General features: G+C 35.3%; 1 protein-coding gene across 1 annotated transcript; it reads left to right on the plus strand.

Moving 5' to 3' along the window:
* The first annotated feature begins 517 nt into the window (after positions 1-517).
* LOC138317746 (neuropeptide receptor 22-like) lies at positions 518-4,553 on the plus strand. Its single transcript, XM_069259613.1, has 2 exons — positions 518-1,846; positions 3,707-4,553. Exons 1-2 carry the CDS (start codon positions 759-761, stop codon positions 3,780-3,782), a joined length of 1,164 nt encoding a protein of 387 aa, XP_069115714.1. The 5' UTR covers positions 518-758; the 3' UTR covers positions 3,783-4,553.
* The last annotated feature ends 9,852 nt before the right edge of the window (positions 4,554-14,405 follow it).

The following is a 14,405-nucleotide window of genomic DNA, read 5'->3' on the forward strand; positions in this document are numbered from 1 at the left end:
ACCGGATTTGGAATGCTGCCCAGTTTCTCTGGTGGAAATAACACTTTATCAAAAAGTTGGAGATGGATTTCACCTAGCTTGGCTTTTGTTTCTATTTACCTGAAGATGGCCAAGAGGCCGGAAAATCTGTAAAAGAGACATTTGTACTGTTTGGACTACATATATATTTTCTTCCCCTGGAAGAAGATTGTTTGAGAATATATATCTATGTACAGTTTGATTAAATAATTTGAAAATAATGCATTTTGCAGAAATTAAAGATGTAATCTTATCATACTGTTAATAATGTATGGATATATACACTGTACATCGATTTTATGTTTTTGTTCGAAAATCGCCATTAACATTAGATATGTGATCAACTCTATGTCATGATCAGTTTTCGGACTAAAATCGCAGCTGAATACAGTTGTAAGATTACACGATCCGGGTCGATCATAGTGGCCGCTTGCTGCATTAAATAAGTGATCGCTTATATAAGGTCATTATGTTATCAGTCTGTATATCAATCAAAACTTTTATGTAACAGGGTAATCTATATCTTTTAAATGCACACTTTTGTTTGTATGTATATGACTGAGAGCTCGAATATGATATACTTCCTGCCGCTGGACCCTACAGAGTGTCAATATTCCCTGTTTATACACGTGGAGAGCGATAGCCCTGGCATTAACAGTCTAGCCCCTAACGTGTACACCGAGTGCTCGAGTACTATTTATTAGTAGGACAGCTCGACATTTGAAATCATTGATTGTTTAATGATGACCAGTATGGCTTCTTTTCCAACAGTCCTTACAACAAGCAGCATTCAAATGGAAGCAAATATCTCCGCAACAACAGATATTATTACACTAGGACTAAACAGCACAACGATGTCATCTGACTCCAACACCTTCCAAATTTGTGGTACAGTCGATAATTGTCTATGGACTATATTTGCGCCCATGGTATTTTTCGTTGGAATATTCGGCAATATTTTGAATGTGTATGTCTTGTGCCGTTTAAAATTCTATGAGAACGCAACGCTGTGTCTGTTATTTGCGTTAGCCTTTGTTGATATGACCGTTCTTTGCGTCGGACCGACACGGTATTGGATTGAATCGACATTCGACGTCGATATAAGAGACATTTCAGGATTCAGTTGCAAGTTCCATTTATTCTTGATTTACGTTTCTATGCAAATGTCTTCATGGATATTAGTTCAGGTTACATGTGTCAGATTTGTTAAAACAGTTTTACTTGACAACCGGTTTACTGGCATAAGGAAACTGGTGACAATTAAGAACAGCATGATAACATTTGTTATGATCAGCGTTTGTATAATGGCTTTAGATTTTCATTATTTCTTCACAAATGGAATAATAACAGATGAGACAGGCTGTGACTCACTCTCGGATGAAATACTACATTTTGAGGAGTTTGTATTTGTGTATATTGACCTGATGGTGCTAGTTGTTATACCCGGTATAATTATGTTTGTTTTAAACATATTCATAATAAAACGGATAAAAAAAATGAGATGTAACAAAAGACTGTCGACTGGATCTGATAGTAGTCAACGAATGTCACGGAAAGGACAGCAAAATATCTCCAAAATGACTAAAATGTTGGTGTTCACGACATTTTATTTCGTCGCGGCAAGTCTGCCAATATGTATTTACTTCATCGTAGATTCCTATGTACGTCCAGACGCAACACCAGACGTTGAACAATCTCTTGATCTTGCCTGGGTAATAGTATATTTGATTCAGTTCACACATTTTGCCAGCAATTTCTACTTCTACACCGCCACTAATAAACGATTCAGGGATGAGCTGCGCAAAATCGCTAGAGGAGTGAGCAAGTTGTAAGTTTATTTATACATTTATTTATAAAGAGAGCGGTCAAATTGTCAGATATCTCGAACCAATCACAGTATTAAATGCAAAGTTGAAAATACTCGAATGTTCTTTTAAAATTTGTTCTGGTTATGTAATAAAATGTAAAATAATATAAAGTACTATGCAATGTCTCTGATGTTGAAGTATTCAGCATTTTAGATTACTGTTAACCCAAATCTGAATTTTTGCACCAATAATTAAAGATGCTCCACCGCCGTCAAAGCATAAACGATACTCATTATTCGAACAATACCTGAAGTTTAATAGTGTATATACATGTATGTGTTTATAATCACAGAAATACATATTAAAAAACTTATTTTGTTTTGGTACGTGCACATTCAGTACCTTATTCCATATAGGGCATAGTACAACAAGTAGCTCAACTTTACAATGATAGTAATGGTGTACAGTAAGTAACTTTTGTAACCGAGGAAAGATACTAATTCCCCTGTTCCTGATTTGGATTGAGAAAAATACCACGTGACAGTCGTGGGGCATTGTAAACAGACAAGGATTCAACAGCTTTAATTATATCAAAAGTTATTTGATTTCGCCGCTTATTTCCCCTATGCCAAATAAGCAAACACCTTTATATAGCCCAGTCCTACTTTGTCCTAGCTTATTTGGACTATTAAAGGCTTGAGTTTCATCGAATAAAGTCCAGGTTCAATCCAATGGACCTTCAATGTTAATTTAAGGATGGCATAAGGATAGGAACGACATTGTTCCAAAAGACATCTGTGCATATGGACATTTTTAAATTGTATGGATATATAAAAATGGTTATGGGTTGTATTTTATACGACAATGATGTTTAAATAAATTTACTTATATTTGGTGTAATCAGTTTTTGTGTTAAGGGGCCGCGGTGGCCGAGTGGTTAAGATGTACCGACATATTACCACATGCCCTCCACCTCTGGGTCGCGAGTTCGAATCCCATGTGGGGCAGTTGCCAGGTACTGACCGCTGGTCGGTGGTTTTTCTCCGGGTACTCCTGCTTTCCTCCACCAACAAACCTGGCACGTCCTTAAATTACCCTGGCTGTTAATAGGACGTTAAACTAATCAAATCAAATCAAACGTATTCCGTTACTTAAAATCAAATCAAATTAAAGTCACCTCTTACGATATTACGAGTTAGTTCGTTCTTACCGCAATTGTAATTATCATCACTTTCCTGTTTCAATATGCTAGACTCGTTTGTTTTATTAAGATACCAGTTTCCTTTTTAAATATGCTAGACTCAGGTGTGTTTTAGGGTGACAGGAATATTTGGATAACGTTACCTATATTGTAATACTGCGTGTTACTGTCTTTCGCAAGCGCATTGTGCGATGGAATCCAAATTATGGTTTGGTGTTAATGTCATAATATCCAAGTGCTTTGTCGTGATCAATTGATTAGAACAAATCCTAAAAGATGCTCCATCGCTGACGAATGGTATCTTTTATTTATCAAATGAGGTGATGGATAAGTAATTTTCTTCAGTTACTTAAGTTACTTACTTAACATCATTACCATTATTGGAAAGTTTGAACGTCTTATCTTACTTCAAGATAAAAATAAAAAAAAAATAATAAATTCGTCCCGAAAATCTACGGCGCTATATGCCCCATATGGAATGAAGAACTGGTTGCGCATGCACCAAAAGCAAAATTAATTATTTTATTTTTTGTTTTAATTAGAAGCATATATAAAACGATTATACATCAGTTATTGTTCAAATGATGGGTATCGTTTATGCTCTGTCGACAGTGGAGCATCTTAAAACATAATGTATTATAGTATGGTATAATTCAAATGTCTCACTTTATCTCTCCAGATTCAGTCCTGTCGCTACCTCTGATCCGTCCACCACAGGCGAAAGCCATCTTCGGTCAGCCACAGGCGACACGTGACAACAGCCTTACCTCCATTATAACGATACAGACAGCAACGCAGCATCGAAGAGAGATGTGGAGCGTCGAGAGAGCGCTACATCGGCATAGACTGATGAGAACCTCGAGGTTACCATTCTGCTACATTTAAGACGATCGTTTTAACTGTAAATCAATTTGATTTCGCGAGGTGTAATTTCTCAGATATGTTCATCCAGAGGTGACTGAAGCAAGCAAATCGATAAAATCATAATATGGAAATTTTGCCCATATATCTTGACCTGTGTCGTATACTAAGTTGTGTGCTAAGAATGGGAAAATGTGTGTGTATATATATAACGTTGGAATCAAACTAACATTAAACTTATCTCTGTCTTCGTGTTAATATTAATAATTATGTGAAATGAGTGTCTTAAGAATGTTTCGTTTTATTTTTGAAGTCTTTACGACAATAATCTTCGTCTTGAAAAAGATCAAATAAATGTGAAATTATGTTGCTTAAAAAGCTCACAGAGGCGGCATATTTGCCCTGCCGTTCCCGAATCCTCATGTCACATGATTGTTCATATAGTGATAGTATACTGGATATCCTCCATGGCACAACCCAATGAAAATCGTTCTAGGTAATATCACACTTGGAGACAATTGTAAATAATTACTTAGCCAAAGTAACGGAATATCTAGTGGATGATATGATTATCGGTTTAAAATTCTGTTTAATATATATCTCACATTCATATAGTCTTGCTCAATAAGATATTTATGTTAATAAAGTTACTGATGATATTGATACATCGTGTATTTTTTTTAAGATTGATTTAAATGTTTATACTAGTTAACATACGTTTTATATAAGACAAAATAAATATTTCAGGTACCCCTACATTCCATTGTTCCCACCCAAGCTATTATATCACACCCCTAAACATGTTTTTTGACAGCCTAGGTGTTATTTGAAGGCTTCATTTTTTTTGCACCTGCTTTAAATATCAAGTTAAAGGTAAAGGTTACCCCCCCCCCCGAAAAAAACTCCATACCGACCCTATCATATCTGTAACCTTTAAACAATTTTCATAGTCTGTATCACAATGTCAACATTACGCGGGAAATGTATCGTGTATACGTTTATGTTACGTGTATTTGTCCTTGACTTCGACCTTTTATCTGCGTTGTATTTCCTTCCACCTTAAACAGCCTTTCCGGCCTTTTCACGCGTGTCAGACACGAAACAATAAAATTCTGTAAACAAGTTAGGTTAAGCTGATGAGTGGAACCTACACAAACAATGGATTTACCGCCAATTATATCGGCTGGTAATTGTTAATGTGTATATATGTACTAGTAACATACAATGGTGTTGTTAGTACATATCACATGCTTGTTTGGAAATAGTCAAAAGGGCGCTAGTACAATTTACATGCAAAAATCAATAGTCTATTAATCTGCCATATATACGTAAAATCCATAACCTAAGTTTGCATATGAGCAATCTTAGGATTTAAGACACGAACTATTTAGATACATTTACATACATTTGAGCTTAGGAATTATATAAGCACATCGGACGTCACCATGAAATAAACAACGTTTAGGTAATGACGTTTCATAATAGTAAAGATATACAATCATGAAAGAGTAAATATCTGTTAGAATTTTACTATAAAATCCAATAAAACAGTTTTGAGCACAGGCATGATTAAGTCATAACTGTTTAAATCTAATAATCTTTCATTGTTCTTGCAATGAAAAACTAAGTACTGAAGCATCTCCTATAACATGCAAGTTCGTCGTAGTTCATACAATCTAAATGAACATATCCCTTTTCTAAAGAAAATAAAGAACATATTTTTGAATTCAAGTTAAAAGTGTACATGTCACACGCAGTGACCCGTGAACACTGTCGACCACATGCTATTTCAGTTTCCTTTTCCCCGTAAAATGTTCCGTCCAAAGAACCTAGCTTTGTGTATGCTTTGGTTGTATGATGAAATACCCATACGCTTGAATCTAAGCGGGCATCTTCACCGCCATTATCAACCAAACATTGCTTTAAATTTGACTTTGTATGTGCTGATGATATTCGTATGTTCTTACTTGAAGCAAAATTCGTCATCGAAAGGTCGTTCGCTGGAACACGAGTGGGATTTTCATTCTTGTAGGAAAAAGATGAATACTGTATTAGTCTCTTGAGTGGTTCAAGGTTGTCCTCATCTGATACACCATTTTGTAGAGAATCCATGATAGACGATGCAACTTCAAGTGTTACCGATGAGCTACTGGATTTCATATTTTTGTCATGTAAAATAGTATCCGCTGCCTGTGGACTTTCCTTACCATTTCTATCTTCAGACACTTTTACATTGGTTGTTGGATCACCTGGTATGAAGGAGGACAAATTGATATAACGTTTTGAATCTGTTGCTTTTAAGGGCGAAGTAGCAGCATACATTGCGCTTGGAATCGAGATAAATGAAGGTTGTAAAGTATACAAAACGGAAGATGTACCATCATTTCCATCCTTCAGATTGCTTAAAAGTTCGGAATGTGTAGCAAAATCCTCTTGCGTAGAAGGCTGAATAGAAAATTCAAGGTTTCTTAAACTGACCGATCTATATGGTGTGCCAACCTGTCTACTTTGAAGCTGTAACAAACTGACTGCTGATTCTTTTGTTGCCAGTTCTAAAAGGTCTCCGGGATGTTCACTACTTACAGACCTTACGGACTTCCAAGGAGTAGGTGTAGGTGTATTCTCCAGATATGCTGTAATATGTCTCACGTTTTCTGAGACGCTCACGGAAAACTCCAGTGAGGAAGTTCTAAACGATGTACTTTGTCTTTCAACAGTACTTAAGAATTCAGGTGACAGTTCAGATGTTTTGACTGAAGACAGCATATCATGATTAGCATTTGGAAATACGGAAATATGTTTTTTCAACACAGACTTTGACGGAATGGAAGGTAATTGGAAGGTTGTACTTACTACATACAAAATGGTATCAACTGGATTTATCAGTATTTTGTATGTATCGTCAATGGTATTTTTGTGGCCAAAAGAGTTATAATCAGAGTTAATAATGCGAATATTTGATACCAAAACGATTTCTTTGGTTTCACTTGCAACCAGTTGACCAATTGTTTTTGTGTTAGTGCTATGAGAAGTTTCATATCTAGTTTCATCGTTCATTCGGCTTGTGTCTTGTAAATGGTTAGGAGAATGGACATTAGATCCAACATCACTGATGTCACTGTATGGTATGTAATAGCTTTCTTGATCAATTGTAACCATTAAACTGTGTGTCTGAACAAGAATACCTTTCCCGTAAATTTCTGAGACCTCTTTGGAATAAGAGCTGTAGACTCGTGTAAAATCAGCGTTTGAATAAGGACTAGAAACTTGTGTATGATCGCTTTTTAAATTAAAACTGGGGATTTGTATATAGTTAATTTGGGAGAGTGAGTTGTAGATTTTTTGAGTGGGCATGGACTGTGTATTGACAGAGGGTTTTCTAAGCACATATTGTTGATCATAGCTGTGAATGATAGCACTTGCCAACTTGGGAACTTTGTCGTGGAATGTAAACAGAGATGCTGCTGATTGGTAGCTGCTCTGAATGTCGATCAGTTCACTTGCACCGTTGCTGTATATGGCGCTTGTTGTTGGATTCAAATGATTTTCCTCTTGATGCCCATTAGCACGGATTGTTGAAATGGGTTGTTTGTTGAAACTGATCGATAGCAGATTTCTTGTTGATTCTGTCTGATCATGGGTTTTAGTGCCACTGGGTGTCACTATTGGTAAATGGTCGTTGGGGGAAAAGCTTAGTGTAAATTCAGGTTCATCCATGCTGCTAAGATCACTTCTTATAGGTACGGGTTGATATTGACTATGAAGATCAATTCTACTTTGAAGATCGCTTTTTGTTCCTACGGGCTTATTGTTTCTATGAAGAAAACTACTTATTGGTACCACCTGTTCCCACGGATTTGTCTGGAACTGATATTTGTCTGGTGGGGATACGTTTTCTATTCCTATTTCTTCACTCATGAAGCTACCTGTATGTAAAAATACAATTAAGATTTTTTTTTTAAATTGTAAAATAAGTTTAAAGCGATATTGTTAGAAAACCGTTTTGTCAAAAACATATCATTTAACACATAACTATTTTACTAGTTGTTTTTTTATTTTTATTTTATTTTTTGGGAGGGGGGATGGGGGTGGTAAAAATACTTACATTGTGTTTCCACAAGTTCTATTTCTGAAAAAAGAACATATTATTGGTAATAATAGATGTATATTAGATAATAGTATTATATTCGCAATGTATCTAAATAAATCGATAGTTCTCATCAAAACATGTCATGTGTTATTAACAAACCAACTAGTCAAATTAAAACAAGATTTAACATAATAGAAATATGTACCATTGCAGATGTCAATGCTACAATCCTCCCATTCTATTTTTGGATCGGTGGTGAAACACCAGGGAGTTCCCCTCATTCCATCCGGGTCTCTACAATAAGAACCGGCAATGTTTGCATCCGGAAATGACGTAGCGTTAAGGTCGTGTGCGTGCGGGTATTGACTCTCCCATGACTGACAGTTTCTCCCCGAGCTGGTACATGACCTATGACCTTGGTATTGGAGAGACTGACCAGCCTCATAGCATTCATTTTCTGGAGAGAGAAAAAAACCAACATTAAACTTTAAAGTTTTGCCAAAACAGTAGCTTACAACATCTAAATTGCGAGTTTGACTCGAACGAGTCATAGTTTTCGTCTATTTTTCTCTGACTACTGTTAAACTCCAGATTCTGGAATATCCTTCAAATTCCTTAAATATCAGAGAAAATTAAACCAAACAGAATCAATAGAAAACTATTTGGAAAGTTAATGATCTACTCAGCTAACCTCCACAAGATATGGACGCCTCTGACCAGTGTCCATCCTTTTGGCATACTTGTATTGGACAGTAGCCGGTCGAGGATTTCAACTTGGCCTGTATGTAGCTGCACCGGAAGTGAACTGTCGATCCCACGTCCGTGCTGTAGATAGGAAGTGACTTGATCCCAGTACAGTCATGGTCCACTTTAACTGTCATATCTGGCAAGTTGCACGATTCTACAAATTCTAAATTGAAGCATGTTTTGCTTGTTTAGTCAAATAGATTGAGAAATATAAAACTTAACAACTTTTTTTATTCTCGATTAAGTGTGAAACTATCTAAATCGTTGTGATAGCGAAGTTCTTGCCTCATCTCACTGTTTACCTTTTAAAAATACGCTAGCGTTCATTTATCGTAAAAATAGAATCCACAAACTCAGGCATGTCATATTTCATACTACTGATAGGTTGTGCGGAAACGATATTTGTATAAAAATTTTACAATTTGGTATTCTAAAAATAATTTCGACAAAGAAGAATTGCAGCATACAATCTTTATTTTAGCAAAAATAATAGTTTACAATTGGTAAGATATCATTCATCCACGCTAATGTAAGGGTCAATTTAATCATCGAAGTCATTGCCCCGATGTAGTCTATTTATTGTACAACTTTTCATAGAATTATCCGATATTATTTTTGACATTTTAGTCATATTTAGAACTAAGATAGAAAAGTGCCTGCCTTCCCGGCTCATAATATTTGCACAATCTTAATGACTTTGATTATGTTTCATTTTCAAGATGTTATTTTTTCCTCGCGCTTTTAAAACTTTTTCCCTCCCTTTTTATCAAATGTTATTGAGCAAAAATAGCCAATTGCTAAGAGTCCACGCTGTTATTACAAAATTAAACAACGGACAATTATACTTATGATATGACCTGACTGGAATAGTAGACAATTTCCTAAAAGTATATATGCCAAAAGTGGTTAAAAAGAAATAAAATCAGGATAATGCTATAAAATGTAAAAAGAAACAAATACATACAAGATATAGTGTAAATGAAAATTGCGGGAAGACTTTTGACCCGTACTGAAGTACAATGTATCTCCAAGTAGGGACACTTATGTCAAGTATACAGAACAATCATGCGCACGGCAGCTACCGGGATCTTAACAAAGCACTACAGGACAACTGTTCATATTGACCTCTGCACACCACGATAAGCCACATACACGTCCTTTAAAGTGCAATTATATTACTTAGTAAAATTATGAAAAATGTATTAGTTAGAATATAAGAATAACAGAAGAAGCTAATGAGTAAAGAAAAAATAAAGGTGTATGCAAATATTCAAATATGCAAAAGAAGCAAACATCTTTCTTTTATTCGATTGTTTGATTGGGGTTAACGTCCTCATTCACAGCTAATGTCATTTAAGCACGACACCCCATGTATACGATGTGCTGTGTGTACGAAAGTGTATGTAACTGGAGGTTTCTGTTCTGTTTTTGTTTGTTGTTGTTGTTACATTGTAACAGCGTTGGCTTTTATATATATATATTTTGTACGTTCATACATTCCATTATTTAACTCATAAATATATATACTTGCACAACACGTATTATTTTCAAATCTCTTTAAATCATAACCCCCCTGCTATAGTTAACTTAATTTCTTTGGTTTTTTAGCTTTAATTGGTATATATGAAAATATTTACATGTTCACACTATCCCTTTCTGTAAAGTCGAATACGGTTGTACCTGCTATAGACACTAATAAACATAATGACGTGGTTATTTGGTGTTAAGATATATATTCTGTACTGTAGATTTATTTTCCTGGAATGTACACGTTTTGGTATAATTTGCCAAAATGTACAAACTACAAAACATTTTATATAATTACGAGTCAACAATAATACCTAATGCTACACAATTTTTATCAACTTAGGTCAAGTACACATAAGAAGTCATGTATAGGCATGCAAAGTATCATAATTTCAAATAGTCGTCCCACTACCTGTATGCTGAGCGATAAGCAGGAGTAGAAACTACCACTATTATAGACTTTGGTGTGTCTCGGCCAGGGGACAGAACCCAGAGCCTTCCTCACAGGGGCGAGCGCTCAAATTGTAATGTTGGCCGGATAAAGTTAAAAAGTTATTTCCAATAACGAATAAATCTACCTAGCATGTGTGAACGGTTTTGTGCATCGTACACGCAAGTTGTGCGAACTTACAACGTGCAATGTATGTTATGCATGCGTGCTATCAAGAACGTACAGAGCTGGTGCATTATACGTGCATGCTGTATTCATAGCCCATAGCTTTTAGCACGAAGACAGCACGTGCTTGCAAGTACGATGACCACGGCTTAATCAGATCTAGATACAAATGTAGAACCTGCAGTATACCTCATATGCACGAACGCTCATCTAATCTGTTAAGCGAATGGTTGGGAAGATATGTGGCGGGATTTGACTGGTTCGATCCTCGGTGACCATGTAGCTCAGCGGTGGAGCATTCGGCTAGTGTTTGAAGGTCCCGGGTTCAAATCCCGGTCTTGCCACTACATGTTCTCCTCTTCTGTTACAGATAAATGCAATTTGGAGCTGCAGGTACAATGTTGACACACAACCAGCAGATTCGAAGAAAGCAACTAATCTTTATTGCAGTAAACGTTAGAAAACATTTTGTGCTACACAATAAGCTATCAATATGTCAAACAATCCCGTCAACAACCTGACCTTTGCCAACTTAGAAAGAAAAGACATTATCGTTTAATCAAGGGTCATACCCCAAACAAATTAACGTCCACCGAAAGTAGTGATCGCACCAAACCAAGGCTTTGTAAACAAGTATACAACTCTGATAATATGAAATATTTCTTTTTCCGTGTTGTAAAACATTTCTGTTTACTCTGTGTATTGCGTGAACCTTGGTGAAATGACCTCGAATGTCGTCATTTGTCGCAGATAGTATGTGTATAGTCATGCATGCATACTAAAGTCCTTTTCTAAGTGACATAAACCTGATTACCTCGGAAACGAACCAAGTGATGAGTCTCTAATAGGGCCAGCAAACAAGTGATTTGAACACGTTATTATAAATAACATTTCATACAGCATTGATATGTTTTATATCTTTGTTTACTGAATTGTTTGGGTTTTTTTTAATATAAACAAAGTGTACTTGCTATATCAAAAATATTACTGCATATAAAATGTCCTACAATTGATGACAAAAGATTGTGCAAAAAACAATTTAAAAAATTTCAAGAGACTACAGAAATTGAAAATATAAATGACAAAATTATAAAGTATTATATAAACAAATAAAAGTAGCATGCTACAAGAAGAAACAATGGGATTAGAATATTAAAAATGTTTCTAAACATACCTCCATCGCACCGTTTTGTTTCTAAACGTTTTTCTATATACAAACACACAAAAATGGAATTATTTATGTTTAAATATATTGAAAATCATCGACGGGTTTGATGAATTACTTACCGTGAAAATCATTCTTGAAAATGGACAGACAAACATGTATGATGCCTTATATACATTATTTACAGCACAGCATTTATGCACTGTAAACTTCTGTTTTATGCTTTGTGTTAAGATGGAACAATACCTGTATAAATAACTTTACAATTACTAATAACAATGTAATGCTTTCTGGTAACGATCTGATTAAAATACAGATCCTTATCCTTATTATTCACTACGTTTGATATGAGGATCTGGAGAAACATCCCATTAGGGGTCCACGTCAGGTAGTGATGAACCTTTGGAAATGGCCAATCAAATTAGCACTGTCAGAATCTTGACTGAGAGGGACGAACTAGTTTGAAAAAAAACTGTCCAAATAATTTTCGTGTACGTAGTCATCTCGCCCAAAGTGCACCAACAATTCTAAATGTATATGCTTACTGGGACGACATAGCGTTGAACAAATTCACGTAGAAATGTGTAGAAAATGTATTTGATCTAGAATACACGTGTGTAAAAGGTCATCCGAACGTGACCCCTATTGTATTGTCAGATCCTCTATTGAACGGAGTGGTTATAAGGATCTGTATTTCAATCAGATTGTCTGAGTTTCTTTTGTTGGAGAAACAACTACTATTGTTTTAAACATATTCAACCACAATACGTGGGGTTATTCAACTCTCAGGACATTGAATAAACACTGCAGCTGTTGATTAACACTTTGTTTATACAACGTGGTTATAAACTCTGTACGCATTTGATTTGGTTCACGGTGAACTTTTGACCGAACTACTTATTTCTCAGTGTCATGTTATCATTTTAACGTCATCAATAATCAAATGACGTCATTCTTTGTTGTGATCGCCGCTTGACGTCCAAAACTGCTGTTGAAAAGCGTATGCGTCATGGTCGTTGTGTCAAAATACGTGACGTTTTCATACATTGTACATGTTAAATTGACCTTTAGTACTAATAATACATCTTGACGGACAATCTGACTGATGAGTTTCATAGATTTAACGTGTATGAAACGAAGTTGATCTTGATGATAATCTTAATAAGCTTGATGATTATCTGGCGGGAAATAGACGATGCCGGGTCGTGCGAATGCCTTTATATGTATACGTCGTGTAGTCCGCTATTGTGTTTTATTTTCTGGAAGCAACTATAAAGATTTGAACTCATTAAGACGTTAAATGAGTATTATTTAACCCTAAAGATGTTCCAAATTAGAAGAATTTGATATCGATGGATTTTTAATCAATCTATGACTTTTGAATACTAATTTGTGTCTTTGTGCTAATGAAAATATTAGTACACCTTATTTGCATATCTCGGTAAATACACGTTACCGTATCCTTGCCGTATTTCTATCGGCTACAAAAACGAATATTATTGTGGTAGAAACATGTTACACTACTCATGGTTGTTGAATATTGAATTTATTCCACACTCGTAAGTTATTTTTTAAGAGTTACAAAAGACACTTGCTAAAGCTCGTGTTTTTTGTAAATCTTAAAAAATAACTCACTTGTGTGGAATTAATTCAATATTCAACAACCACTCATTTTGTAACCTCAATTTTTTAAACAGATACATTTATATCATCAGTATAAATTTTGATGTAAAACCATACCATCACATATGGGAACATCACAGAACTCCCAATCGACCGGAAGTGATGGGGTATTTATATGACACCAGGGGGCGCCTTTCTGTCCTCCTGGGTCTCTACAGTATCTGTGATCCTGTCCAGAAAATCCATGACTGCTCCAAACTTCACACGCATATCCATTCACGGTACATTTCCGACGTCCTTTGTAAGTCTCAGACTGCCGTCTTTGATAACATTCGTTCACTTGAAAATAAATGAATTATCGTTATATCGTCCATTATCTATTGCATTAACTCTAGTTGCATTGATCAATACAAATCCCTAATGTATCTTGTCAGAAAGAAAACAGAGTTTTTTCATCAATTTTTATTTTTCGCCAAAAATATTACATGTATGCTGGACAAAATATAAAAAAACACTTATTTTTATGATATAATGAAGTGGCAGTTTAAGAGTACATTTAAATATACTTTAAACAGCAAATTTCTCGACTAATATTTTCATAAGGAAAATATGTTTTAAGCGTATTTATTGGTTTTAAAATAATATTTTGCACAACATAAAATACCTTGAAATAATTCGACAGACAAAGTGCTATGATAACTCGCTCATTTTACTTTTAAAACATCAACCTGTAGCAATAAATTTTTATA

The sequence above is a fragment of the Argopecten irradians genome, chromosome 3 (genome assembly GCF_041381155.1).
Source record: "Argopecten irradians isolate NY chromosome 3, Ai_NY, whole genome shotgun sequence".
Lineage (NCBI taxonomy): Eukaryota > Metazoa > Mollusca > Bivalvia > Pectinida > Pectinidae > Argopecten > Argopecten irradians.

Coding starts and splice junctions, on each gene's coding strand:
- LOC138317746 (XM_069259613.1), top strand. CDS start 759: ATGATGACCAGTATGGCTTCTTTTCCAACAGTCCTTACAACAAGCAGC. Junction 1,847..3,706: donor GCTAGAGGAGTGAGCAAGTT/GTAAGTTTATTT, acceptor TTATCTCTCCAG/ATTCAGTCCTGTCGCTACCT.